The 21,795-nt window shown below is 45.5% G+C and overlaps 1 protein-coding gene across 1 annotated transcript; it reads left to right on the top strand.

Annotated features, from left to right (window-relative positions):
• The first annotated feature begins 2,776 nt into the window (after window positions 1-2,776).
• Window positions 2,777-21,149, top strand: RBP7 (retinol binding protein 7). The gene is made up of 4 exons (XM_030879013.2): window positions 2,777-2,869; window positions 14,151-14,329; window positions 14,445-14,546; window positions 20,982-21,149. The coding sequence occupies exons 1-4, from the start codon at window positions 2,797-2,799 to the stop codon at window positions 21,030-21,032; spliced, it is 405 nt and encodes a 134-aa protein (XP_030734873.1). The 5' UTR covers window positions 2,777-2,796; the 3' UTR covers window positions 21,033-21,149.
• Window positions 21,150-21,795: the final 646 nt, after the last annotated feature.

Here is a 21,795-nt window from a genome sequence, read left to right as displayed (position 1 = left end):
AGCCCATGGAGAGGCCCACATGGAAAGGAACCTGGCCCCCAGCCCACAGGCCTGGCTGGGCTCCCAGCCAACAGATAGCCATGAGATGGATCCATTTGGGAAGTGGCTTCTCTAGCCCTCCCAACTGGAGTCAAGTTACCCCAGCTAATGCCACATGGAGCTGAGATGAGCCATGCCCTGTGAGCCCTCCCCAGACTGCAGATTTGTGAGCCAGTTAATGATTTGTATTATTTTAAGCCATTGATTTGGGAGTGGCAAGAATAAATTATATACTAACTCCCCCAGTCTAGGCAGTCTATCTGAGAGAAAGTTCAGGTCTGTGAAATAGACACACCCTCAAGTCCGTGTCAAAAGGGAGAAGAAAATACTGAGAATCTGTGTTTCCAATATTTGATAGACTAACTCTACCTAGTGGATAAAATTCTTCAATGGCTGTTGTCCGTAGGGCAAGCAACTCATTCCAGTTTTCCTAGAACTTTTCCAGTTTTAGTAATGAAAGTTCCATGCCCTGGGACTCCTTCAGTCTTGGGGAAACCGTAATGGGTGGTCACCCTGGTGTCCCCCAACCAGGTAACTCATTCCACCTCCATGAGGAAGAAATAGGGTTGGAAAAAAAAAACCACAGGGTGTTTAGGGAAAATTCTTCTCCATGAAGAGCATGGTTAAAAATGACTATTTCCCTAATAGTGACTTTTGAACTGGAAGCCAGAGGAGCTAACCATGCAAAAACCAGGAGGAAAAACCTCCCAGGAAGAGGGAACACTGTATACAAAGACTGTGAAGAAAGAAAGGGTTTGACCTCGGCACAGAATCACCACCACAACAAAACTGGTATGATTGGAGTTGCTGAGTCGAGGGAGACAGAGTGTGATGATGTTGGAGAAGTATCCAGGAACCTAATCAGAAATGGCTTTTGGAACCATGGGAGGGAGTGCAATTTCCTCTTACGAAAAATGGGACAACACTGAACACTGAACATTTTAAGCCTGAGAGTGATAAGATCTGAATTACATTTCTCAAAAGCTTGCCAGACTGCAGGATGGAGAATGGTTTGGTGGGGTCAGGAGTTGAAGCAGCAAGTCCAGGAAGAGGCAAGACAGGATGGTGGCTTGGGTTAGGTTGGAAGAACCAACAGGATTTGCTGATGGATTGGATATGGGTGAGCAGAGAAGGGAGAAATCCAGTGTCTAAATGGGCTTTGAGCTTAAGCAACCGGGTGACTAGTGGTACAATTTACGGAGATGAGGAAAGCCAAGGAATAATTTTGTTTTATGCTTTCTGCCTTGTATATGTTACATTCAAATGCCTTTAAGTCATCCAAGGGGAGACATCGAGAGGCATTCTTTTTTTAAAAAAATAAATTAATTAATTTATTTATTTATTTTTGGCTGCATTGGGTCTTCGTTGCTGTGTGGGCTTTCTCTAGTTGCAGAGAGCGGGGGCTACTCTTCGTTGTGGTACGCAGGCTTCTCATTGCGGTGGCTTCTCGTTGCGGAGCACAGGTTCTAGGCGTGTGGGCTTCAGTAGTTGTGGCTCGTGGGCTCTAGAGCACAGACTCAGTAGTTGTGGCGCACGGGCTTAGTTGCTCCACGGCATGTGGGATCTTCCCGGACCAGGGATCGAACCCGTGTCCCCTGCATTGGCAGGCGGATTCTTAACCGCTGCACCACCAGGGAGGTCCCGAGAGGCATCTTAAGCAGTGAGAGGTGACACATGAGCTCTGGAGTCAGGCTGCCTGAGATCGAATCCAGACTCTTCCACCAACTGTATGAACTTGGGCAAGTTACTTAACCTCTCTGTGTCTCAGGTTTTGTCTCTGTCAAATGGAGATACTAAAGTAACTATTGGAGAGGTAGCATTTTGTGATAAATGATAATACACATAGTAATCACTCAATAAATGTTGGCTATTAATATACTTGAGTCTGGAGCTCACAGGAGAGATCAGAAATGGACAGATAAGCTGTACACCTGAAACTAACACAACATTGTAAATCAACTGTACTCCAATAACATTTTTTTAAAAAATAGAAATAAAAGAAAAGAAATGGACAGGTAAGTCTTGGAGCCAGCCTATAGAGAGGGTGTTTTTGGCTATTATAGGTTAGACCACATTCCCAACACCTTACTCTTTGGCCTTTCTGTACTGACAAGGCTAAAGACTGGATACTAGATTCCCCAGGCTCCCTTGCAGTTAGAAGTAGCATAAGACACAGTTTGGGCCAATGAGGGTAAACAGAAATCTGATGAAGGGATAATGGCAAGTGGTGCTCTACCCCTTCTTTCGCGGAATGTGGATGTTCCGGCTGGAAGCCCAGCAGCCAACTCATCACAGTGAGGTGACCGGCAGGAATCACAGAGCCAGGAGAATCACAGAGGTGCCACTTCCGTGACAATGGAGCTGCCGTATCATCACCCGCAACTGCTTATCCCAGGGCTGCTTGATAGGTAAGGAAAATAACCCCCTATTTATTGAGACCACTGGAGTTGGATTTATTGGTATATTATTTGCAGCTGACACAGTAATCAATGCCATGCCTTTGAAGGAGATCCCTTGGTTAGTAACGTGTAGGCAGAGAAAACAGTGTGGCTGTGATCACGGTTTGGAGTTAAAGCAGAGAGGAGGAAGCCCAAAGGAAAACTGAGCTATCTCCAAAAGGGAGGTAGCAGAAATCCAGGAGCGCGTGGCGAAGGAGGCCAAGAGTGGGGCGGGCTTCCCGGAGGCCCCGCCTCCCCTGCCACACATTTACCTCCCGAGTCCCCACCGCCCACCGCCAGTGCCGCCCCCAGCCCCGCCATGCCCGCCGACCTCAGCGGCACCTGGAACCTGCTCAGCAGCGACAACTTGGAGGGCTACATGCTGGCCCTAGGTAGGGCCAGGGGGGCCGTGCGGGGGCCTCGGGCTCCGTCCGCGCGTCCGGGTCAGGGCGGAGGAGGCCGGGCTGTCCTGTGGGTCAGTCTCCCTGTCTCCCCTCACCCTTGTCCGTCCGTCCTTCCGTCCCCCCGTCTGCCTGAGGATCCGCCGGTTACCCCGCTTCCCCACCCCCGTCCATCCTCCGTCTCGCTGTCTGTCCGTCTGACCGTCGGACTCCCACCCCCGTTCGTCTGCCAGTCCTCCAGTCGGTCTGCCTGTCGCCCCATCCTTCGGTCTCCCCCATCCCCTTGCCCCCCCACCCGTCTGCCCATGTCCCGGTCCCTCCCGTCCTTCCTCCTGTCCCCCGTCCGCCCACCCGTTCCCCGTCCTTCTTTCTCCCCCGTCCGCGAGTCTCTCTGCCTGCCCTTCCGTGTGTCCGCCGGTGCCCCGTGCGTCTCTACCCCGCGGCCGAGGCTCCTGTCCTATCGCGGACTTCCAAGCAGGAGGGGGCGCGGGTGGCATGGGCCCACCTCGCTGGGAGGCTCGGGGACACGATGGGGGTCCACCCGGGTGAGGGGGCGCCCCGGCCCGAAGCCCCTCCCGAGAGAACCTCGCTGCGCAGCCGCTTGAACGCGAGGCTCCGGGCGGCGGCTCTGGGATTCCCCGAGCCCAGTGGCCGTCCCGGGGAGGTCCCGGCCGGCCGCATCAACATCACCTGGAGCTGGTCCGGGACGCGGATTCCCGGGCCCCAGAGGACCTTCCCCAGCCGGTCTCCGGCCGCGCCCGCGCCCCCAGGTGACTCTCGTGCCCGGTGGAGTTCGGGAGCTACGTTTGAAATCTTCAGTTTTCTGGCTTCTCCTTCCCTCGAGGGCTTGAGGAGGGTCAAGAAACCCAGACCCCTCAGAGGCCACTACCCCGTCCCCCCCTACCCCGGGGCCCAATTCCAGCCGGGAGGACTGTGGGTGGCCGTCTGGGGGGGGGTCGCTTCCACCGCCCCCTGCCCGGCTTGGGCTCCGGCGCTCTAGGCGCGGAGGGAAGGGAACGCGGGGGCCTCCAGGGTGCGTAGGGGGCCGGCGGGGCCTCAAGAGTTTATTTCCTGCCGGGACTGTAGAACGCCTCCCTTCCGTGCCGATTCTTAGTTCGTCCTGCCCTTAGTTTAATTCTTCAGACTTGATAGTTCTGAGCACCTACTCTGTGCCAAGCACTTTCGCCTAAATGACACCCATCAGTGGCGCTATTGACAGCTGGGCCAGAGTTGCTGGGAGTCTAGGGGCCTGGGGACTGCTCTGGCTCCGCCTCCTCATTATCTGACCTGGGCCTCAGTTTCCCCATCTGTAAACTGAGAGCAGGGGGATCCATTTTATTTCTTTTTTCTTTTAATTGTGCTAAAATAAATATAACATAAAATCGGCCATTTTAACCACTTTGAAACGTACGGTTCTAAGGCTCCTGTGTGTTTTTAAGATCTCCCAGCCTATGGTAAGATTCTCCCCTCCCTTTCTCACACTAAGTAGGGAAGTCTGGAACTTCTCAAACTAAATCTGATTCATACTGACACAAAACCTCATAGGCAAGGAAAAAGTATTTTTCCTCTACCCATCTTAAGTTCATTGGCTGGAGCCCTGTTAATTAGACTAAAAAAGACAGAGTAGGGACTTCCCTGGTGGCCCAGTGGTTAAGAATCCGCCTGCCAATGCAGGGGAGATGGGTGCGAGCCCTAGTCCAGGAAGATCCCACAAGCCGCGGAGCAGCTAAACCCGTGCGCCACAACTACTGAGCCTGAGCTCTAGAGCCCGCGAGCCACAACTACTGAAGCCCACGTGCCACAACTACTAAAACCCACGCACCTAGAGCCCATGCTCCACAACAAGAGAAGCCACCACAGTGAGAAGCACGAGCACTGCAACGAAGACCCAGTGCAGCCAAAAATTAATTAATTAATTATTTTAAAAAAGAGTAACAAGACACAAACAAAGAGAAGTTTGTTAGCACATGCATGGTGAATACACACAGGAACATTCAGTGATGAGCATCTCAGAGTGGTTAGAACTTGGTTATGTGGCATCTCAGCAAAGAGTGACAAGACAAAGAAAAGGGCTTTGACTTCCTAGGGGTGGCAAATTGTGGGAAGATAAATACATGGAGGAACTAACGGAAAATGAGAGCTAGTTCGTAAAGTCTATTATGTAAAATCTGATGCCATCTCTAGGCTGATAGGAATCTAGTGTTGTCTCCCTAACTTCTGTCCAACCTGGTACGGGGCGGGGGGGGGACACATTTACACAATTATGTCCTGCTTCTGGGGGAAGGGCAGAGAGTTTTTCTTCTATCTGCTTCCCAATCATCTTCATTTCAAAATAGTCACTATGAAAAAGTGGCACATTTGAGGGTGGCATATTCTACCTTCACCTGAATCTCATTTCCTCTCTTTCCCATTCATAAGAAGGAATTAATGATGACTTTTCCCAAAAGCAGTAAATTCCTGATAATGTACTTAATCTCCTCACCCCCAAATTAGCGGCGACATGTTACCATAAGTGCTTTCTTCCCTGGTTTCTCTGGCTAGTATCTGGCTTTTTTACGGAGGATAACGTGCTAAAGACCAGGGGATGGCTTTGAATTTTGCCTTGCTATGCTCTTTCTCTTTAACCATTTCCATGGCTGGCGTTTATTTATTTATTTACTTGGCTGCATTGGGTCAGTTGCGGCATGCGGGATCTTTCGTTGTGGTACGGGCTCTTTGTTGCAGCACACAGGCTTCTCTCTAGTTGTGGCATGCAGGTTTTCTCTCTCTAGTTGTGGCGCACAGGCTCCAGAGGGCCTGGGCTTTGTAGTTTGCAGCAGGGGGGCTCTCTCGCTGAGGCGCGCAAACTCAGTAGTTACGGCGTGTGGGCTTAGTTGCCCCGTGGCATGTGGGATCTTAGCTCACAGACCAGGGTTCGACCCACGTCCCCAGCATTGGAAGGTGGATTCTTTACCACTGCACCACCAGGGAAGGCCCTCCATGGCTTTTAGAGCAAATTTCTTAGAGAAGAAAACAGGGAATGGAGTCAGGGTCAGCATTTCAAGTGTGCGAAGTCATCTTTTGTTAAGCCTGTCACGTATCGCAAAGGAGCCTTCTGAGTGTTGCAATTAGTGTTTTTCAAATGTGTATTCATGGAATCCTTCACCTGTCCCCAATACTGTTTTGCTTTTCTTTACGCTCTGCTATGACCCCTTGTTTGATACTTTCTTTTTCGTGATTTCAGTAGAAGCTTATCAATTATATGCCACTGTATTAGATCCTAGAGGCCAACAGAGGCTAGTTATTTACATTAACTATATTCATTTATCATCCAACCCATTTCACAAAGGATTAAGCCATAGAGTATTGAGTCAATATCCTGCCTCACTACTCCTTTTTTTACATTTGGTTCGGGTTCCAGAAAGATATTAGATCCAGACAACACATCAACTGTTATTTGCAGTCTGTTTCCCAAAAGAAATATAAGTGTGCTAAGGATGCTGGAGTAGAGACTAGTTAGTATAACAGACCACCAAACTGGACACCCAGATAACTAGCTGGTGATTGTTGGTAATAGAATCAAAGTCATATAACCTCTGAGTTCATTTAGATTCCCCATCTGTTAGAGGTGGTTGGATCAGATTCAATATTCTAGAGTGTCTAAAATACAAACCAAGGGATCTCTTAGTGTTACCTGAAATCTGGGTTCGCCTCTTGGTGGGTGTCCAGCCAAAAGACACAACCAAGCCAAAGATCAGGAGAAGAAAGGACTTATTATTTCTTGCAGCAAGTAAGGACAACACTGTGGATCTTTCCCAAAGCACTGTCTCCCTGAATAGCAAAATTGGTGAAGTTTTAAGCTAAGGGTATATGCATATTCATGAAGGGGTTTGCGCAGAGGAGGATTCAGCATAGAATTGGGCAGAGTCCAAGCTTTAGTTGATTCAACTCAGGAGGGTTAACACCATCATATCCTCCACCTGGGTGGGGGCCTTAGTTCCTGTGGAACTAAGACTATATCAGATTGTTCTGTATATTCCTTGAGGAGGAATTGTTACCAAACTCAGGTTCCGCTTCTGCTCAAAAGCCAGTACTAAAGAGGCAAGTGTTGGTAGAAAGGGAAGTCGCTTTAATCAGAAAAGCTGGCAATCTGGGGAGAAGTTGGACTCATGTCCCAAAACCAACTCCAAAGATTATGCTCAGCCATGAAAGTTTTTAAAGGGAAAAAGGGGGAAAAAATCTCAGTTAATTATTAAGGTAGGAGGTCAGATTCTTCGTCATTTTTCCGTTGCTTGCAAACCTGCTGACTTCTCCTGATCTCCCTTTGGATGCTATTTTGCCTGTGTGGTCTGCCTGTAAATTTGCTCAGGGAGTTGCTGAGGGTAGAAAACTAGTCATTCTTTACTTAATTCTTCATTCCTACTTCTTTTAATCTACGGAAAGAATCAACAGGTTAGGCAAGGCATTGTGGACATTTAGTAGAGCATAAGTCAGGAGTTAGGTTAAATGTTACCTAGTGATGTCATTGTCATAATTAAGGTTTAAGGGGAACAGAAATAGGCAAGCAGGAAAGGGGCAAAATAGCTGCTTACGGAAGTAGGACTCTTTTATTGCTGAACTATTTTTTCTTGACGGCTTTTCCTTTGTTCCTGCATTACTAAGACCTGCTCAAGGGCACTCATTATGGCCAGGCTTAGATCACAAAATGGCTAGGCCATGGGACTTCCCTGGTGGTCCAGCGATTAAGACTCTGTGCTTCCAATGCAGGGGGCGTGGGTTCAATCCCTGGGGAACTAAGACCCCACATACCACACGGCATGGCCAAAAACTAAACTAAACTAAAATAAAAATAAAAGGCAACACCAAAAAAATAAAAATGGCAAGGCCAAAAATGGTTTCTCTTATGTCAAGAAAGCCAGCCGGGTTCTCTTTCTCTGGGGGACCCCCTAACCTATCTGCTTACATTAGCATTTTATACAATAGCTGAAATCAGCCTAAAACCTATTGCCAGTTGCCAAAACCCTGGGAAGAAAATGATTTGGCACACATGGCTATTGGTGTGGCAAACACTCTCTTCTGCCTTCCACATGTAAAAACATAGACTCCAGGGTCAATGCATTTTTCCTGGGCAAAATAGGGGCCCAGATCCAGATGATTGTAGGGTCTTGTTACTCAAGGACCAGCAGAACTCCTTAGAATGCAGACACTTGTGCCTCCTCCCAGATCCTGGATCTATGGAATCAGTATCTGCATTCAACCAGATTCTTAGGTGATTCTGAAACTGAGTAGAATCCTGTGGGGCCCTCATGGGTACAAATCCTTTCTGTTTCCCTCCTTTCTTATTTGTAGGAAGTAGGCTTCATTCAGTTTCCTTGACCTTCCCTGAGTTCCAAAGGTAAGATTCAAGTTGCTTATCAGGGAAAGTAGGGAGTGCAGAAACAAAGGAGGAGCAGTCAAGAAACAATAGTGCAGCCTTGGGGCAGAGTCCTTGTTCCTCCTCAAGGAATATACATAACAATCTGTTAAAGAACATTCAGTGATGAGCATCTCAGAGTTCTTATGCTTGAGTTCTTATGCGGGAACTAAGGTCTCCACCCAGGTGGATGATGGTAACTTCAGACTGAGCACAAGATTCCTAGAACACCACCCTGAAAGTCTGCACACAGTGGAAGAGAGCAAAGACTCTGACCCCCTCCCCAAATGATTCTCCCTTTAAAAATGTTTATGGTTGTTTTTTCTTTTATAAATGTATCTATTTATTTATTTTTGGCTGCACTTGGTCTTCGTTGGTGCACACGAGCTTTCTCTAGTTGCGGCGAGCAGGGGCTACTCTTCGTTGTGGTGCGCAGTCTTCTCATTGCGGTGGCTTCTATTGTTGCGGAGCACGGGCTCTAGGCACGCGGGCTTCAGTGGTTGTGGCTCACGAACTCTAGAGTGCAGGCTCAGTAGTTGTGGCGCACAGGCTTAGTTGCTCCGCGGCATGTGGGATCTTCCCGGACCAGGGCTCGAACCCGTGTGCCCTGCATTGGCAGGCAGATTCTTAACCACTGCGCCACCAGGGAAGTCCCCCAGCATCTCTTTTGAGGGGGAAAATTACTCCTTTCTGACTAGGGCTGATCCTGCAACTCCCCAACATGGCTCTGATACTGCGCTTTCCTAGCTTCTGCCAAATTGCAGGGAGAAGAAAGGCAATTTGTCCTTTGGACATTGAAGAAAGTTTGCTTGGGTTCTAAAGACTGGAGGAGCTAGCTCTGGATTTGGGAGTTCTTGGTGGACCCCACAATAGCAAAGGAAGACCCAAGGTGTGAAGCTCTAGGCAGGAAAGAATGCTGTGCTAATGCCTGCAAGGGCTTGACCATCTTGTCTGGACTCCCCTTTAATCTCATGAACATGAGAAGGCAGGGATGTTACCAGCTTGTCCAAGGTTACCACATAAACTGGATTTAAAGCCAATATCTCTTGGCTCCAAGACCCACATTGCCTCAAGATTAGAAGTGGCTTTGGGATGAAGGGTTAATGTGAACACATGAAGTTTAGAAAAGTAAATGTTTGTGTTGGCCTCTTTGAGATCCTGCCCTAAAATGTGTATGCTCACACACATCCTTGTAATAGGATGTGCATCCTTTAGATTGTTTCCTTCTCCTGCTGGAATGTCTTGTTTCCTACTGAAAAATCTAATGGTGTGGAAAAGCATGGTTTGACCTGGACAAAAGCCTTATGAGCACTAAAGCCATTTGGCCACTGAGGTCATGGTAAGTGTAGACCTGGCAGAAAATGACCAGAACTTAAGCTAATTTAAATTTTGATCTTTAAAAAGGCCAACCTTGCAACTGCAAATCTGTTAAGTGACAATCTTACAATTTGGTAGTGAAACCGAGTGCGGCCTGCGCACGGAGGCCTTCTTTTGTCCACCATTTCTTCGTCTTTTTTGAAAATATTTATTTATTTATTTGGCTGTGTCGGGTCTTAGTTGCAGCACGCAGGATCTTTTGTTGTGGCACAGGCTTCTCTAGTGGCGGCTTGCGGGCTCCTCTCTAGTTGTGGTGTGGGGGCTTAGATGCCCCACAGCATGTGGGATCTTATTTCCCCAACCAGGAATCAAACCTGAGTACCCTGCATTGGAAGGCAGGTTCTTAACCACTGGACCACCAGGGAAGTCCCTGTCCACCGGTTTTTTAAATTTATTTATTTATTTATTTATTTTTGGCTGTGTTGGGTCTTCGTTGCTGTGCGCAGGCTTTCTCTAGTTGCGGTGAGCGGGGGCTACTCTTCGTTGAGGTACACGGGCTTCACACTGCAGTGGCTTCTCTTATGGAGCATAAGGTCTAGGCAGGTGGGCTTCAGTAGTTGCAGCACGCAGGCTCAGTAGTTGTGGCGCACGGGCTTAGCTGCTCCGCTGCATGTGGGATCTTCCCGGACCAGGGCTCGAACCCGTGTCCCCTGCGTTGGCAGGTGGATTCCACTGCGCCACCAGGGAGCTCCCTGTCTACCATTTCTTACAGGCAAGACTCCAGCCTCCATGACCTTCCCTGAGTTCCAAGGGGCGGATTTCCAACAGTTGCTAATCAAGAAGTTGCAGCCAAGAAACCACCTGAGGCAAGATTAAAGGGACCAGGGAAGCTCATTAAGATGAGGAGATGACCACATGAGATGAGGTTAAGGAAGTGCAAGCCCTGCTCACACCCTAATCTTGTCAGAGACTTCCCCGCCTTTGAACCACTGTTATAAAACCCTTCATCAAATCCTCTGGGGTTGGGACACACAGTTTTTCGAGGCCAAAGCCCGTTGTGTGCCCCTTTGCCTGGCAAAGCAATAAAGCTCTCCTTTTCTACTTCACCCAAAACTGTGTCTCCTGGATTTGATTAGGCGCCGGTGCGCAGAGAGGCCGAGCTTTCAGTAACAGTAGTACTAATTATAAATTTACTAGCAACAAATCATCTCACTGAGGGTAAAAGCATAACTGATGTAATTATCTAAAGTTTGGATTCTTGTTTGTTTGCTTTTGTTTGTTTGTTTGAATTTATTTATTTTTGGCTGTGTTGGGTCTTCGTTGCTGCACGCAGGCTTTCTCTAGTTGCGGTGAGTGGGGGCTACTCTTCGTTGAGGTGTGCGGGCTTTTCATTGCAATGGCTTCTCTTGTGGAGCATGAGCTCCAGGCGGGTGGGCTTCAGTAGTTGTGGCATGCAGGCTCAGTAGTTATGGCTCGCGGGCTCTAGAGCGCAGTCTCAGTAGTTGTGGCTCACAGGCTCTAGAGCACGGGCTCAGTAGTTGTGGCACACAGGTTTAGTTGCTCTGCGGCATGTGGGATCTTCCCGGACCAGGGCTCGAACTCATGTCCCCTGCATTGGCAGGCGGATTCTTAACCACTGTGCCACCAGGGAAGCCCTCTTGTTTGTTTTTGTTCCACATACAGAATAGGGTTTAAGGAAAGTCTGTGATAACTATTTTAAATTTGGCTTGGTCATTTTAATAATCAGATAAATATTTTAAGGGTTTAGCCTCAATGTTTAAACATTGCTGAAAACAAGTAAAGACTGGATCATTTGCATTTCATGCTAAAAACTTGAGTTCTAGGTTAAAAAAACTAAAAAAAAATTTTATTGAAGTATAGTTGATTTACAATGTTGTGTTGATTTCTGCTGTAAAACAGTGATTGAGTTATACGTTTGTATTCTTTTTCATATTCTTTTCCATTATGGTTTATCACAGGTTATTGAATATAGTTCCCTGTGCTATACAGTAGGACCTTGTTGTTGATCCATCCTATATATAATAGTTTGCATCTGCTAATCCCAAACTCCCAATCCTTCCCTCCCCCACTCCACCCCTCTTGCCAGCCACAAGAGGGGTGTGAGTCTATGTCTGTGAGTCTGTTTCTGTTTCGTAGATATTTATATTTTAGATTCCACATATAAGTGATATTATATGGTATTTGTCTTTCTCTTTCTGACTTACTTCACTTAGTATGATAATCTCTAGGTCCATCGATGTTGCTGCAAATGGCATTATTTCATTCTAAAACATTTATACTATCATTGAGCTTAGAAATGGCTGGGACTGGGAATTCCTTGGCAGTCCAGTGGTTAGGACTCTGCGCTGTCACTGCCCAGGTTCAATCCCTGTTCACAGAACCAGGATCCCGCAAGCCACGTGGCGAGGCCAAAAAAAGAGAAAAAATTTTTAAGAAGACAAAAGAAATGGGTGGGGGCTAATGAGATGCTGAAGGACCCCTACTCAGGGCTTGGCCACGTTTTCTAGGCTGGAAATGGAAGTATGAGGCACCTGGCCCCGAGAAGCACAGCTAAACACAGCTAACTGCAAATGGCAGTCGTGTCAGGAAAAACCGAATCTGTTAGGCAAACAAATTAAAACAGGGGTCAACTCTGGGACCAAGCTACCTGCAGTGAGGTACGCAAGTCTCTGCAATGAAGATTCCTAAAACTTTATTCTACGTAATAGGACAGTCCCTAAATAGGAGAACCATGCCCTGTGACTCATAGAATTGTCCAGGGTGACGAGCCAGCATATCGCTGTGACTGCCTGATCATGTCAGATCGTGTCACCTGCTCTAAACATTCCAGTGGCTCCCAGCTGACTCCATCTTGCTCTGGGTTGAAGCCCGATGGTCCTTACTGTCCCCTCGCATCTCAGCTCTAGGTCTCCTCCTCCTCCTCAATCTCCCTCATTCTGCTCCAGCCACCCCAGGCTCCTGGGTGTTCCTGAGACCATCTGGCACGCCCTTCCTGGGATCCTTGTGACCTCTGTCTTACACTTCTTTCCCCCCAAATCTGCACAGCTTACAGCTCACTTCGTCATCTCCCTCAGCTCTGGCTGAAATGGCACTTGGCTTCCCTATTTAAGATAGCAACCCTGTGTCCTCAAGTCCATTCTCTACATCTGCGTCTTTATTCCTGTCCTGCCCCTAGCTGGGACGAAGTGAGAGAGTGGCACGGACATACATACACTACCAAATGTAAAATAGATCTCTAGTGGGAAGCAGCCGCATAGCACAGGGAGATCAGCTGGGTGCTTTGTGACCACCTAGAGGGGTGGGATAGGGAGGGTGGGAGGGAGACACAAGAGGGAGGAGATTTGGGGATATATGTATATGAATAGCTGATTCACTTTGTTATAAAGCAGAAACTAACACACCATTGTAAAACAATTATACTCCAATAAAGATGTTAAAAATAAATAAATAAAATAAATAAAATAAAATAGCAACCCTTACCTCTAGTACCTAATGGGTTGATAGCCACTTAATGGGAGCTGTCTATACCAAAATGCTGATCGTCTCAGTGTTCCATGTTTTGGTGTGTGACTCTTTTAAAGCTTATTAAAGATTTCTCAATGTATAGTAGTATTTGCATGATTACAATGTTTTTTGAGGTGCTTTATTTCCTCTTTTTTCATTTTAATTTTTTTCTTGTTTTAATTTTTAAAATTAAAAAAAAATTTAAATTATTAAGTTTTTGTTTGGCTGCACCACACAGCTTGCAGGATCTTAGTTCCCCGACCAGGGATCGAACCCAGGCTCTTGGCAGTAAAAACGCCGAGTCCTAACCACTGGACTGCCAGGGAATTCCCTGTTTGTTTTTCTTTTTTGTTAGAGGTGCTTTGTTTTGTTTTGTTTTGTTTTCCCTGTGTTCAGAAATTGTTCAAATGCTGTCTTAACTGGAAGTGTAAATGTATAAAGCAGAAAAAGGCATCTGTGACTGAGGCTGGATTGGGGCCTGAGCCCAGTCCCCTTGGCTTCCTTGTCCTCTTGTCAACCTCAGAGGGGATTCCCAGAACTGTCTTTGCCATGCCCAGCTTCAAATCCATCACCTAACGCACAGCCAGCCAAATGAACTTTCCCTGAAAGCTGTTCAAGATTTTTTTTTTTTTTTTTTGCGGTATGCGGGCCTCTCACTGTTGTGGCCTCTCCCGCTGTGGAGCACAGGCTCCGGACGCACAGGCCCAGTGGCCACGGCTCACGGGCCCAGCCGCTCCGCGGCATGTGGGATCTTCCCGGACCGGCACGAACCCGTGTCCCCTGCATCGGCAGGCGGACTCTCAACCACTGCGCCACCAGGGAAGCCCTGTTCAAGATTTTTAATCAGCCTCTGGAAGGAGATTTGCCAGGATAGCTGACCCTGTAGATCCAATTTTGTCAGGAGACGACACTGAAGTTGTAAAAGCAAGACTAGCCATCAAATGCAATGATTTTGAGGACAGCTGCCAAATTCTTAGTCTTTGCATCTCAAGGAAATGTTGAAATGTCTTCTTTTCTTTCTAAAAACTTATTTTTAAGATATTGACTTTGCCACGCGTAAGATAGCCAGGCTGCTGAAACCACAGAAAGTGATTGAGCAGAATGGGGATTCTTTTACCATCCACACGAACAGCAGCTTCAGGAACTACCTTGTGAAATTTAAAGTTGGAGAAGAATTTGATGAGGATAACAAAGGCCTGGATAACAGAAAATGCAAGGTAAAAATTAAATGACGTAGGCTTTTAGTTTTGCAAGGTTACCTTGGCACCTTCCCTAGTAATACCTGAGGATGTTGCTAGAGCAAACCAGTATTTTCTCCCATCCCTCATGCAGAGCTTGGTCATCTGGGACAATGACAGACTCACCTGTGTGCAGAAGGGGCAAAAGAAGAACAGAGGCTGGACCCATTGGATTGAAGGGGACCAACTCCACCTGGTACTTGCCCTGTTTTGTTCTTTTTTTAATTTTATTGAAATATAGTTGATTTACAATGTGTTAATTTCTGCTGTACAGCAGTGACTCAGTTATGTTACTCGGGCCTCTCACTGTTGTGGTCCCTCCCGTTGCGGAGCACAGGCTCCGGACGCTCAGGCTCAGCGGCCATGGCTCATGGGCCCAGCCGCTCCGCAGCATGTAGGATCTTCCCGGACCGGGGCACGAACCCATGTCCCCTGCATCAGCAGGCGGACTCTCAACCACTGCGCCACCAGGGAAGCCCTATATTCTTTTTTATATTCTTTTCTATTATGGTTTATCCCAGGACATTGAGTATAGTTCCCTGTGCCATACAGTAGGACCTTGTGGTCCATCCATTCTATATGTAATAGTTTGCATCTACTAACCCCAAACTCCCAGTCCATCCCTTCCCTCCCCCGCCCTTGGCAACCAAAAGTCTGGTCTCTATGTCTGTGAGTCTGTTTGTGCTTCATAAATAGGTTCATTTGTATCATATTTTAGATTCCACATATGAGTGATGTCATATGATATTTGTTTTTCTCTGTCTGACTTACTTCACGTAGTATGATAATCTCTAGTTGCATCCGTGTTACTGCAAATGGCATTATTTTGTTCTTTTTTATGGCTGAGTAGTATTCCGTCGTGTGTGTGTGTGTGTGTGTGTGTGTGTGTGTGTGTATCGTATCTTCTTTATCCGTTCATCTGTCAGTGGACATTTAGATTGTTTCCATGTCTTGGCTATTGTGAATAATGCTGCTATGAACATAGGGGTGCATGTATCTTTTTGAATTATAGTTTTGTCTGGGTATATGCTCAGGAGTGGGATTGCTGGATCATATGGTAATTCTTTGGGGTTTTTTTGTATTTATTAATTTATTATTATTATTTTTTATACAGCAGCTTCTTATTATCTATTTTATACATATTTGTGTGTATACATGTCAATCCCAATCTCCCAATTCATTTCACCCCACCCCCACCCCTGCTTTCCCCCCTTGGTGTCCATACATTTGTTCTCTACATCTGTGTCTCTATTTCTGCCTTGCAAACCAGTTCAACTGTACGATTTTTCTAGATTCCACATATATGCGTTAATATATATTTGTTTTTCTCTTTCTCACTTGCTTCACAGTCTCTAGGCCCACCCACATCTCTACAAATGACCCAATATCGTTCCTTTTCATGGCTGAGTAATATTCCATTGTATATGTGTACCACACCTTCTTTATCCATTCATCTGTCGATGGGCATTTAGGTTGCTTCCATGACCTGGCTATTGTAAACAGTGCTGCAGTGAACATTGGGGTGCATGTGTCTTTTTGAAGTATGGTTTTCTCTGGGTATATGCCCAGTAGTGGGATTGCTGAGTCATATGGCAATTCTATTTTTACTTTTTTTAAGGAACCTGCATACTGTTCTCCATAGTGGCTGCACCAATTGACATTCCCACCAACAGTGTAGGAGGGCTCCCTTTTCTCCACACCCTCTCCAGCATATGTTATTTTTAGACTTTTTAATGCTGGTCATTCTGACTGGTGTGAGCTGGTACCTCATTGTAATTTTGATTTGCATTTCTCTAATAATTAGCGATATTGAGCATCTTTTCCTGTGCCTATTGGCCATTTGTATGTCTTCTTTGGAGAAATGTATATTTAGGTCTTCTGCCCATTATTTTGATAGGGTTGTTTGTATTTTCTTGTTGAGTGTTCTTATTTTTGATGAGATTATTAAAGAAAATGCTAAACAGGAAACCATGCCCAGCAATCCTATCATCCCAACTCACTGTTTTCAGTTTGGTATCTTACCATCCAGTCTGTTAGAATATTCTTCCTTTTCATTCAATAGAAAAACATATTCCAGGTTTCTAAATAATTTCCCTATTGAATTCATCATGTATAAATTGAATACATATAATAACGTAGCAAACTGGCTGCATAATATTCCATCAGGTTCATGAACTCTCATATTAATAAAACATTTTTTTAATTTCAATGTCCAGGAATATTTCAGGGTGTTTTCAGCTATTTTTTTTTTTTTTTTTTTTTTTTTTTTTGGCGGTACGCGGGCCTCTCACTGTTGTGGCCTCTCCTGTTGCGGAGCACAGGCTCCGGACGCGCAGGCTCAGCGGCCATGGCTCACGGGCCCAGCCGCTCCGCGGCATGTGGGATCTTCCCGGACCGGGACACGAACCTGCGTCTCCTGCATCGGCAGGCGGACTCTCAACCACTGCGCCACCAGGGAAGCCCTCAGCTATTTCTTAAATTCATATAAACAGAATTTTTTGCGAGAGGATCAGTGTTGTCAGAGACATCATTGCCTCCTGCTACTTTGTTGCTTTACTCGCTTCCAAAAGGGTATATCAATTTCTTATGCCACCAGCACTTAAAAACCATACAAATTATAGCTCAACCTAATCAATAATTTCTCAATATAATCTAGAGGGTACAAAATTGTACATAAAGGCTTAATTATGGCTTTTAAAATGAGAATTTCTTCCTGCCATACAGGTATGTTACAATGGCTTACATTTAAAAAAAAAAAATTATTTATTTATTTATTTGTGGCTGCATTGGGTCTTCGTTGCGGAGCACAGGCTTTCTCTAGTTGCAGTGAGCAACTACTCTTTGTTGTGGTGCACAGGCTTCTTGTTGCGGTGGCTTTTCTTGTTGTGGAGCACGGGTTCTAGGCGCACGGGCTTCAGTAGCTGTGGCATGTGGGCTCAGCAGTTGTGGCTCACGGGCTGTAGAGCCGCAGGCTCAGTAGTTGTGGCGAACAGGCTTAGTTGCTCCGCGGCATGTGGGATCTTCCCAGACCAGGGCTCAAACCCACGTCCCCTGCATTGGCAGGCAGTTTCTTAACCACTGCACCACCAGGGAATCCCTGGCTTACAGTTTTTGAGTGATGATTTTGCGTGTGATTACTTAGCTAAATCCTTTGAGTGCATTTTCTCACTTAGTCTTCAAGACAGTCCTGTGAAAGGGACACTATTTTTCCCATTTACAAATGAAGAGACTGAGATTTAGAAATTCCCCAAGGTTGCAGAGTAGAGATTCAAATCTAAGTCTGACAAGAATGGGTGCTTCCAACTCTGTTTTTTTAAGTCTCAACATACATGTGAAATCTAGGTGAGATCCATGAAAACAAAATGAGAGCACTCATCTTAAAGTTGGATTTGGGTGGTATTTGAGAGTCTGGGGAGTCTTTGATTACAAAGACATTGAAGATATTTTGATTCTTAGATTGACAAATCTCACACTCTTCTGGCAATAAAAACAAAGTTAAGAAACTTGCAAAAAAAGAAAAAAGAAAAAGAAACTTGCCATCACAAAAATGTAACATGAACCTACAAAGAAAACACAAATTTGTTTGAGGATTCAGATTAGTTGGCTGTAAGAAGTAATGTTCAAATTGCATGCATCCTTCTTTGGCATAGCCAAGAACTCTGCCGAAGCAGAGGATAGAAGGACCCTTGCTCTATGGATACTCTTGGGATGATTCTTACAAGCTGTGATACAATAAAAATAAATATTTGAACAATCCCATTCACCACTGCAACAAAAAGAATAAAATACCTAGGAATAAACCTACCTAAGGAGGTAAAAGACCTGTACCTGTATAGAAAACTATAAGACACTGATGAAAGAACTCAAAGATGACACAAACAGATGGAGAGATATACCATGTTCTTGGAATGGAAGAGTCAATATTGTGCAAATGACTATACTACCCAAAGCAATCTACAGATTCAATGCAATCTCTATCAAATTACCAGTGGCATTTTTTACAGAACTAGAACAAAAAATCTTAAAATTTGTATGGAGACACAAAAGACCCCAAATAGCCAAAGCGGTCTTGAGGGGAAAAATGGAGCTGAAGGAATCAGACTCCCTGACTTCAGACTATACTACAAAGCTACAGTAATCAAGACAATATGGTACTGGCACAAAAACAGAAATATAGATATATGGAACAGGATAGAAAGCCCAGAGATAAACCCACACACCTATGGTCAATTAATCTATGAAAAAGGAGGCGAAGATATACAATGGAGAAAAGACAGTCTCTTCAATAAGTGGTGTTGGGAAAACTGGACAGCTACATGTAAAAGAATGAAATTAGAACTCTCCCTAGCACCATACACAAAAATGAACTCAAAATAGATTAGAGACCTAAATGTAAGACCAGACACTATAAAACTCTTAGTGGAAGACATAGGAAGAACACTCTTTGACATAAATCACAGCAAGATCTTTTTTGATACACCTCCTAGAATAATGGAAATAAAAACAAAAATAAACGAATGGGACCTAATGAAACTTCAAAGCTTTTGCAAAGCAGAGGAAACTACAAACAAGACAAAAAGACAACCCTCAGAATGGGAGAAAATATTTGCAAATGAATCAACGGACAAAGGATTAATCTCCAAAATATATAAACAGCTCATGCAGCTCAGTATTAAACAAACAAACAACCCAATCAGAAAATTGGCAGAAGACCTAAATAGACATTTCTCCAAAGAAGACATACAGATGGCCAAGAAGCACATGAAAAGCTGCTCAACTTCACTAATTATTAGAGAAATGCAAATCCAAAGTACAACGAGGTATCCCCTCACACCAGTTAGAATGGGCATCATCAGAAAATCTACAAATAACAAATGCTGGAGAGGGTGTGGAGAAAAGGGAACCCTCTTGCACTGTTGGTGGGAATGTAAATTGATACAGCCACTATGGAGAACAGTATGGAGTATTTTTAGTTAAAAAACTGAAAACAGAATTACCATATGACCCAGCAATCCCACTACTGGCATACACCCAGAGAAACTATAATTCAAAAAGACACATGCACCCCAATGTTCATTGCAGCGCTATTTACAATAGCCAGGTCATGGAAGCAACCTAAATGCCCATTGACAGACGAATGGATAAAGAAGATGTGGTACATATATACAGTGGACTATTACTCAGCCATAAAAAGGAACAAAATTGGGTCATTTGTAGAGACGTGGATCGATCTAGAGACTGTCATACAGAGTGAAGTAAGTCAGAAATAGAAAAACAAATATCGTATACTAACGCATGTATGTGGAACCTAGAAAAATGGTACAGATGAACCGGTTTGCAGGGCAGAAATTGAGGCACAGATGTAGAGAACAAATGTATGGACACCAAGGGGGGAAAGTGGCAGGGGTGGGGGTGATGAATTGGGAGATTGGGATTGACATGTATACACTAATATGTGTAAAATGGATAACTAATAAGAACCTGATGTATAAAAAAATAAATAAGATAAAATTCAAAAATTCCAAAAAAATAGAGTATACATACATACAAACATACATACATGAATAAATATTTGGTCTTTGTACCTGGTTCCTAAAACCCCTGGAATCTCAGAGTTATGAGAGTGTCTTCTGTGTGCTAATGAGCTGACTGGTGGCTGGGGACCCTAGATAGCTTCAGGATATGGGGGCTGGTCCCAAGAAAGATCAAGGCCGGATTAGAAAGCTGGAACTCTCAGCACAGCCCCTGAGCTTGGGTGAGGGAAGAGGATCTGGAGATTAAGTTAATGAGCAATGACCAGTGATTTAAGCTATCATACCTGTGTAATGAAACCTCCATAAAAACCCCTACGTAAGGGGGTTCAGAGAGCTTCCTGGTTGGTAAAGACATAGAAGTGCTGGAAGGGTAGCCCTCCTGGAGCTCTGCCCGCCCTGCCAAACGCCCCCCCCCGCCCCGCCCCCGGCGATACCTTGTCCTATGCATCTCTTCCGTTTGGCTCTTCCTGAGTTGCATCCTTTACAATAAATCTGTAAGTACAAGTAAAGAGTGTTTCTGTGAGCCATTCTGGCAAAGTATTGAACCTGAGGGGAGGGGGTTGTGGGAATCCCCAATTTACAGTTGTTCGGTCAGAAGTATAGGTGGCCTGGGACTTGTGACTGATGTCTGAAGTAAGGGCAATCTCATGAGACTAAGCCCTTGACCTGTGGGGTCTGCACTAGCTCTCGTCCTCAGTGTCAGAACTGAAGTAAATTCTTGGCCATTCCAGCAGTGGATAAGACTCCGCACTCCCAATGCAGTGGGCCTGGGTTCAATCCCTGGTCAGGGAACTAGATCCCACATGCATGCCACAACTAAGGAGCCCACATGCTGCAACTAAGGAGTCTGCCTGCCACAACTAAGACCCGGTGCAACTAAATAAATAAATATTTTTTAAAAAAGAGAAAGAAAGATACAAGTAAAAGTGAAACTTTAAAAAAAGAAAAATTCTTGACCATCCAGTTTGGCGTCAGAGGGTTGGAGACATGGGATTGGAAAAGACACCGCGTACCTGGTGTCAGAAGTGTTGTGACTAATAGTAATAGACCACATGCCAACTCATCTTCTTTCGTCTTCCCTTCCTCCCTGCCCCTAGGAAATGTTCTGTGAAGGCCAAGTGTGCAAACAGACGTTCCAGAGAGCTTGATCTGTATCCAGCCACAGAGTCCACATGTGGCAGTATCTTAATGCTGAATTATATTCCAGGATAAACAGGTGTTGATCTGTCCTGGTTTGGTGGATGGGGCCTTGTGGTCAGAAAGGTGTCACACATCCTGTACCAGAAGCCATTTGGATTGTGAGAAAACTTCTCAGCTTCAATAAACCTGTCCAATGATTATGATGTTTTCCTTCTAAATTTAGCATATCTCCTTATTTTCAGAAAATTTGGAAGCCTTCTAGGCACACCACTGACACACCAATGAACAAGTTTTAATTCCCGTCTTCCAGGTCTACTGAGGAAAATGGAGGAAACAAACAGTCTGAACAGTGGTGAGAAGTATAGGCAGCTGTGAGAGCTCCGGAGGGGCAAACCTGACATCTGGGGATGGGCAAGTGGTGGCAGGGGTCTGGGGTATTTCTGGAGGTGATCCTTAAGCTGGGACCTGAAGCATAGGTAAGCAGGAAGCATTCTAGGCAAAAGTTGAAGGGATGTTTGAAGAACTGAAAAGATTGCTATAGCTGCAGCTTAGGGTGCATTGGGTGGGGTGGCGGGGGGAGAGACGGCAGGCGAAACTGACATGACAGTCGGGCCCTACCATGAAGAATCTTGAATGCTAGGGTAAAGAGGTGAGATTTTTGTCCCCAAGGTAATAAAAGATGGTGATGGGTATTAAGCAGATATGCACAATTAGGTTGTTTCAGAGGAGTAACTCTGAATGCAGAGGGATGAAAGATTGTGGCTGGGGGAT

Source organism: Globicephala melas, chromosome 1 (assembly GCF_963455315.2).
Source record: "Globicephala melas chromosome 1, mGloMel1.2, whole genome shotgun sequence".
In the NCBI taxonomy this organism is placed as follows: domain Eukaryota; kingdom Metazoa; phylum Chordata; class Mammalia; order Artiodactyla; family Delphinidae; genus Globicephala; species Globicephala melas.
This window is presented reverse-complemented; position numbering and strand designations above follow the sequence as displayed.

Bases quoted from the DNA above. Each gene is read 5' to 3' on its own strand.
- RBP7 (XM_030879013.2), top strand. From the start codon at position 2,797: ATGCCCGCCGACCTCAGCGGCACCTGGAACCTGCTCAGCAGCGACAAC. The intron at 2,870-14,150 runs GTAGGGCCAGGG...CTTATTTTTAAG, and splicing joins GGGCTACATGCTGGCCCTAG to ATATTGACTTTGCCACGCGT. The intron at 14,547-20,981 runs GTACTTGCCCTG...CCCTGCCCCTAG, and splicing joins AAGGGGACCAACTCCACCTG to GAAATGTTCTGTGAAGGCCA.